Genomic DNA, 20527 nt, shown 5'->3' with positions numbered 1-20527 from the left:
AGTATATAACACCTGATAACACAGGGGACACCTGCATATAACACCTGATAACACAGGGGACACCTGCATATAACACCTGATAACACAGGGGACACCTGCATATAACACCTGATAACACAGGGGACACCTGCATATAACACCTGATAACACAGGGGACACCTGCATATAACACCTGATAACACAGGGGACACCTGCATATAACACAGGGGACACCTGCATATAACACCTGATAACACAGGGGACACCTGCATATAACACCTGATAACACAGGGGACACCTGTATATAACACCTGATAACACAGGGGACACCTGTATATAACACCTGATAACACAGGGGACACCTGTATATAACACCTGATAACACAGGGGACACCTGCATATAACACCTGATAACACAGGGGACACCTGCATATAACACCTGATAACACCGGGGACACCTGTATATAACACCTAATAACACAGGGGACACCTGTATATAACACCTGATAACACAGGGGACACCTGTATATAACACCTGATAACACAGGGGACACCTGTATATAACACCTGATAACACAGGGGACACCTGTATATAACACCTGATAACACAGGGGACACCTGCATATAAAACCTGATAACACAGGGGACACCTGCATATAACACCTGATAACACAGGGGACACCTGCATATAACACCTGATAACACAGGGGACACCTGTATATAACCCCTGATAACACAGGGGACACCTGCATATAACACCTGATAACACAGGGGACACCTCTATATAACACCTGATAACACAGGAGACACCTGTATATAACACCTGATAACACATGGGGACACCTGTATATAACACCTGATGACACAGGGGACACCTGTATATAACACCTGATAACACAGGGGACACCTGTATATAACACCTGATAACACAGGAGACACCTGTATATAACACCTGATAACACATGGGGACACCTGTATATAACACCTGATGACACAGAGGACACCTGTATATAACACCTGATAACACGGGGGACACCTGTATATAACACCTGATAACACGGGGGACACCTGTATATAACACCTGATAACACAGGGGACACCTGTATATAACACCTGATAACACAGGGGACACCTGTATATAACACCTGATAACACAGGGGACACCTGTATATAACACCTGATAACACAGGGGACACCTGTATATAACACCTGATAACACAGGGGACACCTGTATATAACACCTGATAACACAGGGGACACCTGTATATAACACCTGATAACACAGGGGACACCTGTATATAACACCTGATAACACAGGGGACACCTGTATATAACACCTGATAACACAGGGGACACCTGTATATAACACCGGCACATCTCACCTGCAGATCTGGGATATTTCGGGAGCTCAGCTCATGTAGAAGTGATGGAAGACTCAGGTTCTCCATGATTTGGAGCAGATCCTCCTGGAAATACTCATACGTCATCCTCAGGACATGAGATGGATAGTGACAAAGCTGCTGGTAAAACTTCCGGGTCTCAGCATCTGGAAATGAAGGAGACACAAGGATGAAATCTTCCAGGACATGTAGAGGGATGACAGCAGTGGATATTAGTACAGTAATGTCATTGTGCTGCTAGGGGACTTGTGTAGGAACCTGGAACAGGCCAGGAAAGTCAAATGGGGCAGATTTATCCAGTGTCTGAAAGTCAGAATATTTCTAGTTGCCCATGGCAACCAATCACAATCCCGTTTAAAATATTCATGAGCACTGGTATTTTAAACGGGAGCTGTGATTGGTTGCCATGGGCAACTAGAAATATTCTGACTTTCAGACACTTGATAAATCTGCCCCAATGTCTGGAAGATGCATTGCTCCCAACCATCCCGGTTTGGCCAGGACAGTCACGATTTTTTTACCTCTGCCCCGCGTCACGGGCAACTGTCAGATTGTCACGGATATTCCCTCCAGGTCGCGCACTTGCTGGGGTTGTCCCGGCTCTGTGTCCCGCATAGTAAATACTTTCAAAGCCAGAACCTGGGAGCCTACATCTCCTAGGGTTCCCCAGAGCAGACATCGGGCAGGGAATCCTTTTGAGAGAAGTGTCGGGTTAGCGGAGAGAGCAGGGACCACGTCATCAGGTCAGATCACCATCTGTCCATATATGGTCTCCAGGGCTTCCCCAGACACAAGCTATTTATTGAATAAAATAAATTTATGCCCAGCCCGGGATTCGAACCCCAGACCCTCTGCAATAAGGATAGAAGCTTCTACCCTCAAGGCTATAAACTCAGAGGATGTCAGTGGGAGGATTTTCTGCAACTAAGAGTTTCACTGTTACATTGTGACACACCGATACTTCGAGAGGGATCTTCTCAGAGAATATTATTGAGATTATTATTGAGATGATTATTATTATTAAGATGAATATTGAGAGTAATATTGAGATTATTATAATTTAGATTATTGAGATTATTACTATTGAGATTATTGATATTATTGAAATTATTGAGATTGAGATTATTATTATTGAGATTATTAAGAGATTATTCTAATTATTGAGATTATTATTATTATAATTATTAAGATTCTTGAGATTATTATTATTGAGATTATTAGTACTAACATTATAATAATACTGATGGTCTCCATGATAATAATAAAAATAATAATAATAGTCATCTCAATAATTACAAATGGTAATTTCTGAGAAGATGTATCCTCCCATCAATGACCACTGGGCCAATACCCTAGTGCAGTGATGGTTAACCTTTTGGAGAGAGAGTGCCCAAACTTCAACCAAAAACCCACTTATATGTCGCAAAGTGCCAACATGACAATTTAAGCAGTAACTTATTGTTTTAATCCTATTGGCGGCCTGAGTTCATCAATACAATAGAAAGATGATGGAGAAATTTGGATTGTAGCTTCCCTACGGGTTACCCTGAAAAGGAGGAATCAGGGTTCCCAGAGCAGGAGCTCCAAAAATAATCTCTCTTTCCACACTTTCTCGTTCCTCATGTAGCTCTGGCTGCCAAGGATGTCGATTAAAAATGGCGCTGAGCATGGCACATCCTGGGCTGTATTGGACGGCAGGAGGAAGCCTTGAGTCCTGTTTGGCAAACTCTGTGTTGGGGTGAAGAGCTGGGTGCCCACAGAAAGGGCTCTGAGTGCCACCTCTGGCACCCGTGCCATAGGTTCGCCACCACTGCACTAGTGGATGGAAGCTCCTTCTCTGTAGCATTTAGAGTGTATGAGTTCAAATCCCAAGCTGAGCACATTTTTTTCATTATTATTATGAAGAGGATTATTATTCTTATTATTATTGTGATTATTATTATAATGAAGATGATTATTATTAATAAAAATGTAGTTTAAAGAACTGGTTAGCACAACCCAATGCAATATCAAATAGCCTTGTGCAACATAAATAAGCATGAAAGAACAAAAACAGAAAGCGGTGCACAAAAGCGGCCCATACATGAATACTCAAAATATACACCAAAAATTGCTCATTTTATTGATATAAAGGACAAACAAGAAACCATACAAAGACATCTAAAGCCATTTAAAACAAATAATGTACATAGAATGACTTAGGTGGAGATCCCGGTCTTGGTCAACCACAACTAACCTCTAATCCAGACAAAGAATACTGTCTAAACACCTCTACCCATGATAAATTGCATGAAGATATAATAATTATTGCATATAGTGCCCCAGCCAACAAATTACAGGTAATGGGCGATGGAAGGCCCCAAAATCATGCTGCAATGATGATAAAACACACCTATAAAGTGCAAGTGCTACAAGTGAAACAACTGTCAAAGCCCCCTAATGTTTAAACCAATGTGAGTTTCCAATGTAAAGTGCAAATTGCAGAGGGGGGGGGATGAAAGTGCTGATAAGCAATCCTATGAGGTCAAGGTTAGGGTCTTACGGCATGTGATAGATTGTAGAAAAAGATCCTGTGAGGTTGGTGGAGCAATGGGAAATGAGGTGGGATGCGAGGTGAACGGCTCCCCGCGCGTATCGTCGTCCCAAGGACCTACCCCTGAGGAAGTCGTGTGTGAGGTGTGTTTTATCATCATTGCAGCATGATTTTGGGGCCTTCCATCGCCCATTACCTGTAATTCGTTGGCTGGGGCACTATATGCAATAATTATTATATCTTCATGCAATTTATCATGGGTAGAGGTGTTTAGACAGTATTCTTTGTCTGGATTAGAGGTTAGTTGTGGTTGACCAAGACCGGAATCTCCACCTAAGTCATTCTATTAATAAAAATTTGGGGAATGGCCAGGGCGTAATTAGGGGTGTGGCTTAGGGGGATCGCCACGGCACGCTACACATGCCGCCATTTTTTCCTTCTTTCTCTTCCAGAAATGTTGGGAGGTATGAAGATGTGAGGAAACACTGGACAGTAAGAGAATATTTTACTATACTCTGCCGCAAAGACGTCGTATAGTAAGAGCTGTAATATCATATACACAATACACAGATACCACTATAAGGACACAGTATGGAGGTAATATCCTCATCACTGCCCCCTGTATACATGTAATGTACATAACACACATATCATATACACAATACACAGATACCACTATAAGGACACAGTATGGAGGTAATATCCTCATCACTGCCCCCTGTATACATGTAATGTACATAACACACATATCATATACACAATACACAGATACCACTATAAGGACACAGTATGGAGGTAATATCCCCATCACTGCATCCTGTATACCTGTAATGTACATAACACACATATCATATACACAATACACAGATACCACTATAAGGACACAGTATGGAGGTAATATCCCCATCACTGCCTCCTGTATACATGTAATGTACATACCACACATATCATATACACAATACACAGATACCACTATAAGGACACAGTATGGAGGTAATATCCTCATCACTGCCCCCTGTATACATGTAATGTACATAACACACATATCATATACACAATACACAGATACCACTATAAGGACACAGTATGGAGGTAATATCCCCATCACTGCCCCCTGTATACATGTAATGTACATAACACACATATCATATACACAATACACAGATACCACTATAAGGACACAGTATGGAGGTAATATCCTCATCACTGCCTCCTGTATACATGTAATGTACATAACACACATATCATATACACAATACACAGATACCACTATAAGGACACAGTATGGAGGTAATATCCCCATCACTGCCCCCTGTATACATGTAATGTACATATCACACAGTCATATCATATACACAATACACAGATACCACTACAAGGACACAGTATGGAGGTAATATCCCCATCACTGCCTCCTGTATACATGTAATGTACATAACACACACATATCATATACACAATACACAGATACCACTATAAGGACACAGTATGGAGGTAATATCCTCATCACTGCCTCCTGTATACATGTAATGTACATAACACATATCATATACACAATACACAGATACCACTATAAGGACACAGTATGGAGGTAATATCCCCATCACTGCCTCCTGTATACATGTAATGTACATAACACACATATCATATACACAATACACAGATACCACTATAAGGACACAGTATGGAGGTAATATCCCCATCACTGCCCCCTGTATACATGTAATGTACATAACACACATATCATATACACAATACACAGATACCACTATAAGGACACAGTATGGAGGTAATATCCTCATCACTGCCTCCTGTATACATGTAATGTACATAACACACACATATCATATACACAATACACAGATACCACTATAAGGACACAGTATGGAGGTAATATCCTCATCACTGCCCCCTGTATACATGTAATGTACATAACACACACATATCATATACACAATACACAGATACCACTATAAGGGCACAGTATGGAGGTAATATCCCCATCACTGCCTCCTGTATACATGTAATGTACATAACACACATATCATATACACAATACACAGATACCACTATAAGGACACAGTATAGAGGTAATATCCTCATCACTGCCCCTGTATACATGTAATGTACATAACACACATATCATATACACAATACACAGATACCACTATAAGGACACAGTATGGAGGTAATATCCTCATCACTGCCCCTGTATACATGTAATGTACATAACACACATATCATATACACAATACACAGATACCACTATAAGGACACAGTATGGAGGTAATATCCCCATCACTGCCTCCTGTATACATGTAATGTACATAACAAACACATATCATATACACAATACACAGATACCACTATAAGGACACAGTATGGAGGTAATATCCTCATCACTGCCCCCTGTATACATGTAATGTACATAACACACATATCATATACACAATACACAGATACCACTATAAGGACACAGTATGGAGGTAATATCCCCATCACTGCCTCCTGTATACATGTAATGTACATAACAAACACATATCATATACACAATACACAGATACCACTATAAGGACACAGTATGGAGGTAATATCCTCATCACTGCCCCCTGTATACATGTAATGTACATAACACACATATCATATACACAATACACTGATACCACTATAAGGACACAGTATGGAGGTAATATCCCCCATCACTGCCCCTGTATACATGTAATGTACATAACACACATATCATATACACAATACACAGATACCACTATAAGGACACAGTATGGAGGTAATATCCTCATCACTGCCCCCTGTATACATGTAATGTACATAACACACATATCATATACACAATACACAGATACCACTATAAGGACACAGTATGGAGGTAATATCCCCATCACTGCCTCCTGTATACATGTAATGTACATAACAAACACATATCATATACACAATACACAGATACCACTATAAGGACACAGTATGGAGGTAATATCCCCATCACTGCCTCCTGTATACATGTAATGTACATAACACACATATCATATACACAATACACAGATACCACTATAAGGACACAGTATGGAGGTAATATCCCCATCACTGCCTCCTGTATACATGTAATGTACATAACACACATATCATATACACAATACACAGATACCACTATAAGGACACAGTATGGAGGTAATATCCTCATCACTGCCCACTGTATACATGTAATGTACATATCACACATATCATATACACAATACACAGATACCACTATAAGGACACAGTATGGAGGTAATATCCCCCATCACTGCCCCCTGTATACATGTAATGTACATAACACACATATCATATACACAATACACAGATACCACTATAAGGACACAGTATGGAGGTAATATCCTCATCACTGCCTCCTGTATACATGTAATGTACATAACACAGTCATATCATATACACAATACACAGATACCACTATAAGGACACAGTATGGAGATAATATCCTCATCACTGCCCCCTGTATACATGTAATGTACATAACACACATATCATATACACACAATACACAGATACCACTATAAGGACACAGTATGGAGGTAATATCCTCATCACTGCCCCCTGTATACATGTAATGTACATAACACACAGTCATATCATATACACAATACACAGATACCACTATAAGGACACAGTATGGAGATAATATCCTCATCACTGCCCCCTGTATACATGTAATGTACATAACACACATATCATATACACAATACACAGATACCACTATAAGGACACAGTATGGAGGTAATATCCCCCATCACTGCCCCTGTATACATGTAATGTACATAACACACATATCATATACACAATACACAGATACCACTATAAGGACACAGTATAGAGGTAATATCCTCATCACTGCCTCCTGTATACATGTAATGTACATAACACACATATCATATACACAATACACAGATACCACTATAAGGACACAGTATGGAGGTAATATCCCCCATCACTGCCCCCTGTATACATGTAATGTACATAACACACATATCATATACACAATACACAGATACCACTATAAGGACACAGTATGGAGGTAATATCCTCATCACTGCCTCCTGTATACATGTAATGTACATAACACACATATCATATACACAATACACAGATACCACTATAAGGACACAGTATGGAGGTAATATCCCCATCACTGCCTCCTGTATACATGTAATGTACATAACACACATATCATATACACAATACACAGATACCACTATAAGGACACAGTATGGAGGTAATATCCTCATCACTGCCCCCTGTATACATGTAATGTACATAACACACATATCATATACACAATACACAGATACCACTATAAGGACACAGTATGGAGGTAATATCCCCCATCACTGCCCCCTGTATACATGTAATGTACATAACACAGTCATATCATATACACAATACACAGATACCACTATAAGGACACAGTATGGAGGTAATATCCCCCATCACTGCCCCTGTATACATGTAATGTACATAACACACATATCATATACACAATACACAGATACCACTATAAGGACACAGTATGGAGGTAATATCCTCATCACTGCCCCCTGTATACATGTAATGTACATAACACACATATCATATACACAATACACAGATACCACTATAAGGACACAGTATGGAGGTAATATCCCCATCACTGCCTCCTGTATACATGTAATGTACATAACAAACACATATCATATACACAATACACAGATACCACTATAAGGACACAGTATGGAGGTAATATCCTCATCACTGCCTCCTGTATACATGTAATGTACATAACACACATATCATATACACAATACACAGATACCACTATAAGGACACAGTATGGAGGTAATATCCTCATCACTGCCCCCTGTATACATGTAATGTACATAACACACATATCATATACACAATACACTGATACCACTATAAGGACACAGTATGGAGGTAATATCCCCCATCACTGCCCCTGTATACATGTAATGTACATAACACACATATCATATACACAATACACAGATACCACTATAAGGACACAGTATAGAGGTAATATCCTCATCACTGCCTCCTGTATACATGTAATGTACATAACAAACACATATCATATACACAATACACAGATACCACTATAAGGACACAGTATGGAGGTAATATCCCCCATCACTGCCCCCTGTATACATGTAATGTACATAACACAGTCATATCATATACACAATACACAGATACCACTATAAGGACACAATATGGAGGTAATATCCCCCATCACTGCCTCCTGTATACATGTAATGTACATAACACACACATCATATACACAATACACAGATACCACTATAAGGACACAGTATGGAGGTAATATCCCCATCACTGCCCCCTGTATACATGTAATGCACATAACACACATATCATATACACAATACACAGATACCACTATAAGGACACAATATGGAGGTAATATCCCCCATCACTGCCTCCTGTATACATGTAATGTACATAACACACACATATCATATACACAATACACAGATACCACTATAAGGACACAGTATGGAGGTAATATCCTCATCACTGTTTTTAGTCATTGTAACATAAAGCATAAATCTCAGAACATGTAATTGCAGCCGGATGTGAGAACAGCAGTGATATCATATCAGTAATAGTGTAAGAAGTAGAAGAGCCGGAGGTAGACAGCGGGAGAATCTTACCATCTCTGGGAGATATAATATTCATCTCTGATCCTCATTAGATAATAAATCCTGCAAGACACAAAACCTTCATTACATGTGGAAGAAACACACTTACCCCATTACATGACAGAACATCTCCCCTCCCCCGCACCCTGACACCTTCTCTATACACAGATGGATGTGGAAGAGGCTTGTTGTCAGCAGTGACCAATTTTTAGTCTTTCTTAGAAATTCATTAGCTGCGGTTTCCTCCATATCTTACTTTAGGAGGGGGTAAAGTTCTATAGTTTCTTCCTCTACCTGAGTCCTCCTATTAAAGGAAGCAAACATACCTTGATACTGCTGTAGCTACACTGATGCAGGATCATATCTTGGTTAATCCCTGAGCTGAGTGGTTTTGCTGTAAAACAATTATAACATTCAGGACCTTGGGAAAGCTGAGTCAGCATGGCTGCCAAGATAAACACATTACACACTGGAGCTTGGAATTACAGATGGAGTTAAGTCGAGCGTGATTAATCAACCTGAGCTGGTTCACTCATATACAACAGCTGGGGGATGGTGCAGCAATTGATTATTCTGTCTGGCAGGGAGAAGAGTGATTGCATCATCATCTCCTGCAGAGAAAAACTCTACTGCTATGAGAAGCGGGAAAGCAAGCGCCATAGAAGGGACAGAGCTTCATTATCATAATGTTATAATTGTTTTTTCAACAAAACCACTCCGGGATTAAACAAGATATGATCCTGCATCAGTGTAGCTACAGCAGTCTCAAGGTATGTTTGGTTCATAATGCACCAAATCAAATGGTAGGTTGTCTTTAACTACATCAAAACTAATCAAAAGGTTCTCAAAATGATATTCATGAAAATGTCAGCTCGTTCCCCAGAGAATGACACATTTTAAAGCGTTTTTCCGTGTTACCATCTGTTTGGATGGTTTTACAACAAGTGTAAGCACCAGTGTCGACACTTTCAGAGCTGTTTCCACTTTCAGAAATGAAGAAAAACTATTTCAAACTAGCCAAACGCATGGTAAACATTCAAAAAAGCAGCGCAAACGCAGCGTCTGAGCGCACCCGGAGGGTGATGCCACACATGGCATTTTTGGTCTGTTTTTAAGCATGCTCTATCTTTTCCCCATGTACGGCCACATATACCTCCCCCCCAGACGGCCATGTGAATGTACCTTAAGGGTGGTGACACACATGGCGTTTTTAGGCCGTTTTTTGAGCGCATGCGTTTTTTTCCCGATCTGAAAATGCACTACTTAAAACGGCCTAAAAACGCCATGTGTGTCACCACCCCCAGTCTGCAATGCAGCAGCAACCACCATAGAAAACAATCCATGTGAGAGGAGAGGCCGTCTGCAGAGATATCACTATGACCATCACGCAGTCCTGTGTCTTACTCAAGTTCTGCCCGGACAGAAGAAGATGCTGCGAGATCACTGGCAACTGTGAAGTCAGTAATAATTTTGATGCTTTATATAAATCAGGAGCTACTGTATACAGGCGGTCCCCTACTTAAGGACACCCGACTTACAGACAACCCATAGTTACAGACGGACCCCTCTGCCCACTGTGACCTCTGGTGAAACTCTCTGGATGCTTTAAAATAGTCCCAGATTGCAATAATCAGCTTAAAATTGTCTGCAATGAAGCTTTATTGATAATTCTTGGTCCTATTACAGCAAAAAAATTTGAAACTCCAATTGTCACTGGGGCAAAAAAAAAAATTGTCGGGAACTACAATGATAAAATATACAGTTTCGACTTACATACAAATTCAACTTAAGAACAAACCTACAGTCCCTATCTTGTATGTAACCCGGGGACTGCCTGTACAAATATTTTTAGTGGAGGGGGTACTGTATAATGAAATATAGACCATATGTACGATATATTGAGGGGGGGTCACTGTGTATTTATTATATATAGCAAAAGAAAGTTGTATGGAGTAAATGTTTGTTATTTAGATTTTATTTTATCACAAAAATGGGAAATTTTTATGCTGTGATTACAAAACACTTCACGTGTCACATATCATAACATCACAGAAAAATATAGAAACAAAAACACAATGGACAGAAATGACCCTTGTAAGAAGCACATGGCAAAAACATGCAGTGTCTACATATCTCCATTCCTGGCCACAACATAATTCATCAAGTCCGGGACATTGTGGTTATCCAGGAGAAACTATGCAGTAAATAACTGTGATATTTTTAGTGGCGCGGTGTGGACACGTGTAGCAAGGAGCTTGAGAGACCTGGCTTGCATATCCTGGAGTGAAGACCGGGATAAGTTATTCTGAGGGTGCGGTCACACGTTGCAGTTAAAACGGCATCACAATCAGCTTTGAGGAGGTTTTAGGGTGCTGTCACACGTCGCGTTTACCGCATGCGTTTAAAAACGCATTGCAATAGCTGGAGAGTGATTTGCCTAATTAAACACCTGCTAACACCTGTGTTTACAAAACGCAACCGTTAACGCATTGTTAACGCATGCGTTAACATCGCGGTTAACGCATGCGGTTGTTAACGCATTGTTAACGCATGCGTTAACATCGCGGTTAACGCATGCGTTTTGTAAACACAAGTGTTAAGAGGTGTTTAATTAGGCAAATCACTCTCCAGCTATTCCAATGCGTTTTTTAACGCATGCGGTAAACGCGACGTGTGACCGCACCCTCAGGTGCAGTTTTGTCAATTAAACAGGTGAAAGACATGAACTGAAGACATGAATGGGTGAATGACATTTGTGGAGCATGTTTCCCCTTCAAAGTCAAATTCACTCATTCAGTTCATGTCTTTCACCTGTTTAATTGACAAAACTGCACCTAAAACCACCTCAAAGCTGATTTCGATGCAGTTTTAACTGCAACGTGTGAACGCACCCTGAGGATCTATACCTGATGGATAATTGAAGCCTGTGAGGAGACCACCAGGATATGGACCAGGCCAGCGCTGATGGAAAAGGCCGCATATTTCTGTTATATGTATCACAGCCCCGGGGTGCAGTACATTTATTGTCACTATATTTATATACAGATCAGATCAAATGCTAATACAGGCGGTACCCTACTTAAGAACACTCGACTTACATACAGACCTCTGGATATTGGTAATTCATTGTACTTTAGTCCTAGGCTACAATGATTAGCTGTAACAGTTATCACAGGCGTCTGTAATGAAGCTTTAGTGTTAATATTGATTCTTATGACAACCCAACATTTTTAAAATCCAATTGTCACAGAGACCAAAAAAGTTCTGGCTGGGATTACAATGATAAAATATACAGTTCCGACTTACATACAAACTCAACTTAAGAACAAACCTACAGACCCTATCTTGTATGTAACCCGGGTACGGTCTGTATATATTTCTGTGTGCAGTATATTTGCATTACATTCATTACAGGCACATATTTGTCTGTGTGTTTATGCAGTACAAGTGTTTGCTCAATATAATGTGTGGACATCGCTGTGGGTTTTTGCTATATGGGGGCCCTGACACAAAGTTTGTACCGTGGCACATTACAGTCTTATTACGCCACTGTCTGTCACCTTATTTCAGTGTTTGCGTCACCATTTTTTACTCCCCTCAATCGAAAGCAAATTCTATTACTCCATGCAAGCTGGGAACATATACCGCATTTTTTCGGACTATAAGGCGCACCAGATTATAAGGCGCACCATCAATAAATGCCTGCTAAAACATCTAGGTTCATATATAAGGCGCACCGGATTATAAGGCGCACCTGATTATAAGGATGAATGACCAGCGGGTGGCAGACCTGTGCACAGTACAAGGCAGCTGTTGTCTGTAAGTACAGTTCATATATAAGGCACCTTTGATTTAAAAAATAAAAATAAAAAAAATACGGTAATAAATATTTTTAATGTATTGAATTTCTGAAAAAAATCACATTTGCACCATTTTCTTACTCTGTTTTCCCGGCTTTTACTGTGCGCTCCAAATGTCCCCTTCCCTTTATCCTTTTGGTCAGTACAATCAAGAAAATACAAAATTTCTATATTTTTTTTCATTTATCCCATTTTGGTGACTGTACGAGCATTTGATCACTTTATTTTTGTGTGTGGATAAAATAGCGGCGATTTAGACATTAGGTTTTTTTTTACATTATGGTGTTCACTGTATGGAGCAATCATTTCTATATTTTGATAGAATTGTAGGATTACCTACATGCATTATGAGTTCTAAGAAAATGAAGGTAATATTTAACCCCTTAAGGACGCAGGGTTCTTTCGCTCATTTCTCGCTCTCCACCTTCACAAATCCATAACTTTTTAATTTTTCCGTGTACAGAGCTGTGTGAGGGCTTATTTTGTGAGTAACAAATTTTACTTTCCCGTGATGTTATTTATTATTCCAGGCCGTGTACTGGGAAGCTGGAAAAAAATTCCAAATGTGGAAAAATTGGAAAAAACGTGTTTGTATCATGTCCTTGTGGGCTCAGTTTTTATGGCTGTCACTGTGCGCTTTACATAACACGTCTACTTTCTTTTTTGGTTTGGTACCATCGCAGGGATACCAAATTAATATATACAGGTTTTTATTTAATAACTTTTTCATAGCTATCATTTTTAGGACTGTGTGACATTGTGATCGCTTTTTATTCCATTTTCTATGTGTTGTAAAATGGTGTAAAAGTCGCTATGGGGATAGCCGCCGGCATTAAGTAGTTTTAGATTTGGATAGATCAAGCATTACCTATTGTGTCTGTTATTATTACTGTTTATTACGTTTTATATCATTTCTAGGGAAAGGGGGGTGATTTGAACTTTTTGTTTTTTCCTTTTTTAATTCTTTTTGAAACATTTTAGAAAATTTTTTTTTTACTATTTTTTTTAGACCCTCTAGGGTACATTAACCCTAGATTGTCTGATCGTTCCTACCATATACTGCAATACTACTGTATTGCCCATGCGCCACCGTTGTCAGCTGCATCGGAAGACGTGGGGGTGCTGTCACACGTCACGTTTACTGCATGCGTTTAAAAACGCATTGCTACAGCTGAAGGGATATTTCCCTAATTAAACAGCTGTTAACGCTTGGGTTTACAAAACGCAAGCGTTAACACATTGTTAACGCATGCGTTAACATCGCGGTTAACACATGCATTTTGTAAACGCAGGTGTTAACAGCTGTTTAATTAGGCAAATCTCCCTTCAGTTGTGGCAATGCGTTTTTAAACGCATGCAGTAAACGCGATGTGTGACCGCACCCTAAGAGGCAATATGCAGCAAACCCCACCTGTGTATGAAGAGGGCTCACCCCGTCCTATGCACAATACCTCCAGACAACACAAGATATGATCTAGTTGCAGGGGCCCCTGTTACAATAATAATCTCTGAGAAGATCCCTCTCTATATACCAGTGCAATCTGTGTCACAGTGTAACAGTAGCAGATAACAGCTCTTAGTTACATCAAATCCACAAATAGACAACCACTAAGCCCATAGCCTAGTGCAGTGATGGCGAACCTTTTGAGGCTGAGTGCCCAAACTGCAACCCAAAACCCTGCTTATTTATCGCGAGGTGCCAACCAAAAAATTAAAGCAGTATCTTATTGCTCCCTGTTCAACAACTTTCAATCATATTGGCCTCCTGAAGACAGCAACACAGTAGATAGATAAATGCATTAACATTTTTCCAGAAGGGTAATAATACTCCTCTCACAATTTGAGGAGTATTTTTAACCGAGGAGGAGTACGAAATTTTCATTAATAAATATATAACTCCTAGGCGTATTTATAGTGTTAAGAGACGTCTATTAATACAAGGAAAAAGTTACAGCTCCTGTTTTCTCTGCTTAAAAGGGTTTTCCCACAAATTCAAGTTAGGCCCTATCCAATTCTTGGGAAAATCCCTTTAGGGCGCATTCACACGATGCATTGAGTCACTTTTTTATGCGTTTTTGACGCATTCCAAAGGCTTCACATGTTGAAGTAACATTGGGTTTTAGCAAATGCAATGGAAACGCAAGCCTTTGGAATGTGTCAAAAAAGCAACGCATCGTGTGAATGCGCCCTCAAAAAGCAAGTATGTATTAAACAAGTGCTGCACAACATTTTTGTGGTGTCTTCACACATGGCGTTTTCAAACACATCAGAACAGCTGAGAAGAGATTTGCATAATTACATTGCAGTCAACATTGTGTTAACAAAACGCATGCATCAACGCAATTCTATTGCGTTTTGTAAACGAAATGTTAACAGCAATGCAATTAGGCAAATCTCTTCTCAGATCTGTTGTGATGTGTTTGAAAATGTATGTAATAACCTCACCCTTGGGTGATGTCACACATGGCGTTTTATGTCCGTTTTTAAACCTCCGTTTTCAGTCCGTTTACCATGCATTTGGCTGCTTACAACCTGTTTTTCTATTAAGATAATTGGGAAAAACTGACTAAAAACGGACCAAAAATGCCATGTGTGGCATCGCTCTTAGGCTACATTCACACCATATGGGGGACGCATGTACAACCGCAAGTTTGCGGCTTTTAGGTCCCCAGTAGAAGGCAATGGCTGCACGGAGCAATACCGCTCCGTACACGGGAAAAGGACATTACCCAATGCCGGTCACCCCTTCCTCCTCTCCATGTCACTAAACATGTCTGCACGGCTACGGCCTGGTGGGCATACGTTTGTGTGAATGCAGCCTTATTGTCTACAGAGCGGACTATGGCTGATGGCGGCCCCCAGCCCAGTCTTGGGCTGATGCTGCTGAATTTTTATTTAATTTATTTTCTGGAGTTTGGGAACATAACTTTTTTTTTTTTTTTTTTTTTTTACAGGGGCACATTTAGAAATGGAACATATAATATACTCAAATATAGATGACAGATAACAATGATCTAATGGTAAGAGCCCATTGGATCACTGTCATCAGTGATTTATATACAGAGACCTGCAGAGAGGATGCATACAGCACCTTCCCTGCAGCCTCTCACTGTATACAGGGGCTGCTGTGACAGGGGGCCGATTATTATCAGTCCCCTGTCACAGTACACGATTGGGCTGTCACATAGACAGCACGATCCTGTTACTGGCTGTGTGCATGATCGTACACTGATCAGGAGCACAGCCCCGGTAACAGATATCCCTCCCCCACCCCCCGCTCGGCTCCTCCATCTCTCACCACTCGCTCGACTCCGCCCCCTTACCCCGCTTGGCTCCGCCCCCTCACCCCCCTCGGCTCCTCCATCTCTCACCCAACTCTCAGCGCCCCGCAGGAGAGGCTCGGACAGTGAGCAGGAAGTCCCTCCCTGTCCTGCCTCCAGACACTCAGCGCTGCGATCCTGCAGAGAATATTTTGCATGATCGCAGCCGGCGCCGTCACCGCTTGGAAGCGGCAGCTAACATTCAGACAAGAAAATCACCAAGCGTACTTATACGCTTGGTGATCTTTTGGGGGAGTAAATCAGCCTTTAAACGCGTCTATGACGCTTGCAGAGGCGTTATCGCGACCTCTGGATAGATGGAAAATTTTCATCATTTTAGCTTCTTTCCAGTTTCCCTCTGGGGCCAGCAGGAGGTCCTCCAAAAATAATCCGACCCTGTCTAATTCTCCCTCTTCCTACAGTCCCAAGTATCAAAGTAAGTATCAAAATATGACTGAAAGCAGCATCTTTTAACCCCTACGGGACACAGCATCTTTTGGCCTAAAGGACGCAGCCCCATTTTTCAAATCTGGCCTGTGTCACTATAAGTGGTTATAGCGTGGGAACGCTGTGAGATATCCAGGGGATTTTGAGATTGTTTTCTCGTGACATATTGTACTTCAAATTAGTTTAAAAATTTGGATGAAATCTTTTGCGTTTAGTTATGAAAAAAAACAAAATTTGGCAAAAATTTTGAAAAATTCTTTATTTTCAACGTTCTAAATTCTCTACTTTTGATTCAGAAAGTCATAGCACCCAAATAAATTCATAACTTACATTTCCCAAATGTCTGATTTATGTTGGCATGGTTTTTTAAGATTCCACATATTTTACTAGAATGTTATGAGGCTCAGAATTTGGGTGCCATTTTTCACATTTTTTGTAAAATCGCCAAAACCTGTATTTAGATGGACCTGCTCAACTTCTAATTGACACTGAGAGGCCTAAATAATAGCGAGACTCGTAAATTACCCCATTGTGGAAACTACACCCCTCAACGTATGAAAAACCACTTTTAAGAAGTTTGTTAACCCTTTACGTGTTTTATAGGGGTTAAAACAAAATGGCGGTGGAGTCTGCAAATTGTAATATTTTTTCACAATACACTCATTTTGGGTGGAAAATTTTACATTTCTAATGGATAAAATGAAAAAAGGCTCCACAAAGTTTGATACGCAATTTCTCCCGAGTACACGGATACCCTACATGTGGTGGTAACCTGCTGTATGGGCGCACGGCCGGGCATAGAAGGGAAGGAGGCGCCATTCAAATCAGATTTGCTATGTCACATTGTACAGGCTATAATTTTTTTCTTTTTTTTATTGTGCACCTATAGGGGCTTATTTCTTTTGCCACATGAGATGCACTTTTCTAATACATAATTTTGGGGCATCTATAGCTAATTGGTGAGATTTAATTAACTCTTTGTTGGTGGAGGAAATGAAAATCATCAATTTTTAGGAAAATTTTTATGTGTTTTTTTTTTGGCCGTTAACCATACCATGAAAATAGTATATTATTTTTATTCTATGGGTCGCCACGTTTATGAAAATACTTCATTTATATATATTTTTTTATATTTTCCCATTTTTACTGTATAAAAAGTAATTTGGCAAAATTGTTGTTAATTTTAGCATCACCGTCTTTCATGTGCATAACTTTTTTATTTTTCACCTCAAAAATCTGTTTAAGGGCTTATTTTTTGCAAGAATGATAGCTCTTTTTAGTGGTCTTATTTTAGATTGCGTAACTTTTTAAAATCACTTTTTTAGAGCATTTTTAAAGGGCATTAATAAAAAATCATCTTTAGCAGAGAGAGTTTTTTAAGGTTGTTTTTTACGGGGTTCACTTTGCGGATCTAATAACGATTCTGTTTTATTATACAGATTGTTACGGACGCAGGGATACCAAATATGTGGGGGTTTTGTGTATTTTATTCAATTGTACTGAATAAAAACTAATTTGGAGAAAATCTTATTCATTTTAGCATCACCATCTTTTTATATGCATAACTTTTTTATTTTTTGGCAGATAAATCTTGTTAGGGGCTTATTTTTTGCGAGAACAGTTGTTCTTTTTAGTGGGCTTATTTTGGAGTGCATAACATTTTTTAAATCACTTTTTAGAGCATTTTTTATAGGGTATTAATTAAAAATTATCTTTTTTCGGAATGTTTTTTGCGTTTTTTTCCTCCGGCGTTTACCGTGCGGGTCCAGTAACGATTCTGTTTTATTATGCAGATTGTTACGGACGCGGCAATACCAAATATGCGGGGTTTTTTTGTGTTTTTATGTTTTTTATACTTTATTAAGTTTTTTTATGGGAAAGTGACATTTTAGGGGCTTATATTTTTATGTATTAATTTTTTATTTATTATAATGTGTAGTGTTAACTGTTTTTGCATATTTTTACTTATACATACTTGAACTTAAACCAGTGATGCTCTGATCACTGGTTTAAGTTCAATACACTGCTCTACAATACTATTTTATTGTAGAGCAGTGTAAACTGTCTGAGCAAGCTTGCGCATGCTCAGACAGTTTACAGCCAGACCCGGAAGGGGTCTGGCTGCCATGGAGACCGGGCAGCTCCGGGGCACATGCCAGTCCTCGGAGCTGCCCGGAAGAGGATCGGATCCCCCGGTAAGCGGCACGGGGGATCCGATCCACAGCGCTAACACCGTTACACGCCGCGGTCATGTTTGACCGCGGCGTGTAAGGGGTTAACACCCGCGATCGGAGCCGGCTCCGATCGCGGGTGTTAGCGCAGGCTGTCAGCTGTACTAGACAGCTGACAGCCGCTGCTTCTGGTACCGGCTCCGTTCGTGAGCCGGTGCCAGAAGCAGGACGTTATAGAACGTCCCCGTGCGCTAAGCATCTAGCCCCGGGGACGTACTATAACGTCCAGGTGCGCCTAGGGGTTAAGTTGCTTGGATCTGCAGGAAGATTCTTTGAGTCTTGTCTAGTGTTCTGGGGTGATGGTGCAGGTGCCCATAAAAAGGGCTCCGAGTGCCGCCTCTGGCACCCGTGCCATAGGTTCGCCACCACTGGCCTAGTGGGTAGAGGCTCTGTGTCTCTATGGCAGATGGAGCTGTGAGGTTGTGGGTTTAAATCCCAGGCTGGGCAAAAATGTATTTATTATTATTATTGAGACGATGACTATTATTATGATACTATGGTAAAAAGTTGGGGCATGGCACGGGCGAGATTGGGGGTGTGGCTTAGGAGGATCACTACGCGTGCTGCCATTTTATCCTTCTTTCCCTTCCAAAAATATTGGGAGCTATGGTCATAGGTCATACGAGAATGCACCAGCACAAAGAGCTGACTCATTTATGTGAACAACATTGTGAGCTGATGGCTCACTAAACCCCTCCCCTAAACGGCTCACCACGTATGGGGTTACGGATTGGCCTGTTCAAGAGCCAAAATAGCTGGCTCTTCTTAGTGGGTCGGAGCCTAATGAGCCAGCTCACTAAGAAGAGACGTAATTCCCATCACTACTGCAGACTGTATTTACAAAACAACCCCTGTTTATATCTCTGGGGTTTCTGAGGCAATACAGCAGGGGCAACAGGCTAATCACACTATTTCTTAGCAGCATTAGCAAATCCCTATATATGTCCACAGTGTAGACAGAGACCATATAACATATGACAGGACATATATATATACAGCAGATAAGAGAGGGGGATATTACCTGGAGGCTGCAC

General features: G+C 40.4%; 1 protein-coding gene across 3 annotated transcripts in view; it reads right to left on the bottom strand.

Moving 5' to 3' along the window:
- LOC140069210 (NACHT, LRR and PYD domains-containing protein 12-like) overlaps positions 1-20527 on the bottom strand; it is a 95237-nt gene that overhangs the window by 61322 nt on the left and 13388 nt on the right. For all 3 annotated transcript variants that reach the window (XM_072114648.1, XM_072114649.1, XM_072114647.1), the window contains exons 2-3: positions 9648-9698; positions 1362-1525 (exon numbers count right to left, since the gene is read on the bottom strand). In XM_072114648.1, the coding sequence (XP_071970749.1) occupies positions 1362-1525; positions 9648-9672 (189 nt within the window). In that variant the 5' untranslated portion in view covers positions 9673-9698. The remainder of the gene's footprint in view (positions 1-1361; positions 1526-9647; positions 9699-20527) is intronic.

The sequence above is a fragment of the Engystomops pustulosus genome, chromosome 7 (genome assembly GCF_040894005.1).
Source record: "Engystomops pustulosus chromosome 7, aEngPut4.maternal, whole genome shotgun sequence".
NCBI lineage: Eukaryota > Metazoa > Chordata > Amphibia > Anura > Leptodactylidae > Engystomops > Engystomops pustulosus.
Note: the sequence above shows the minus strand (reverse complement) of the source record. Positions and strands in the feature narration are given on the sequence as shown.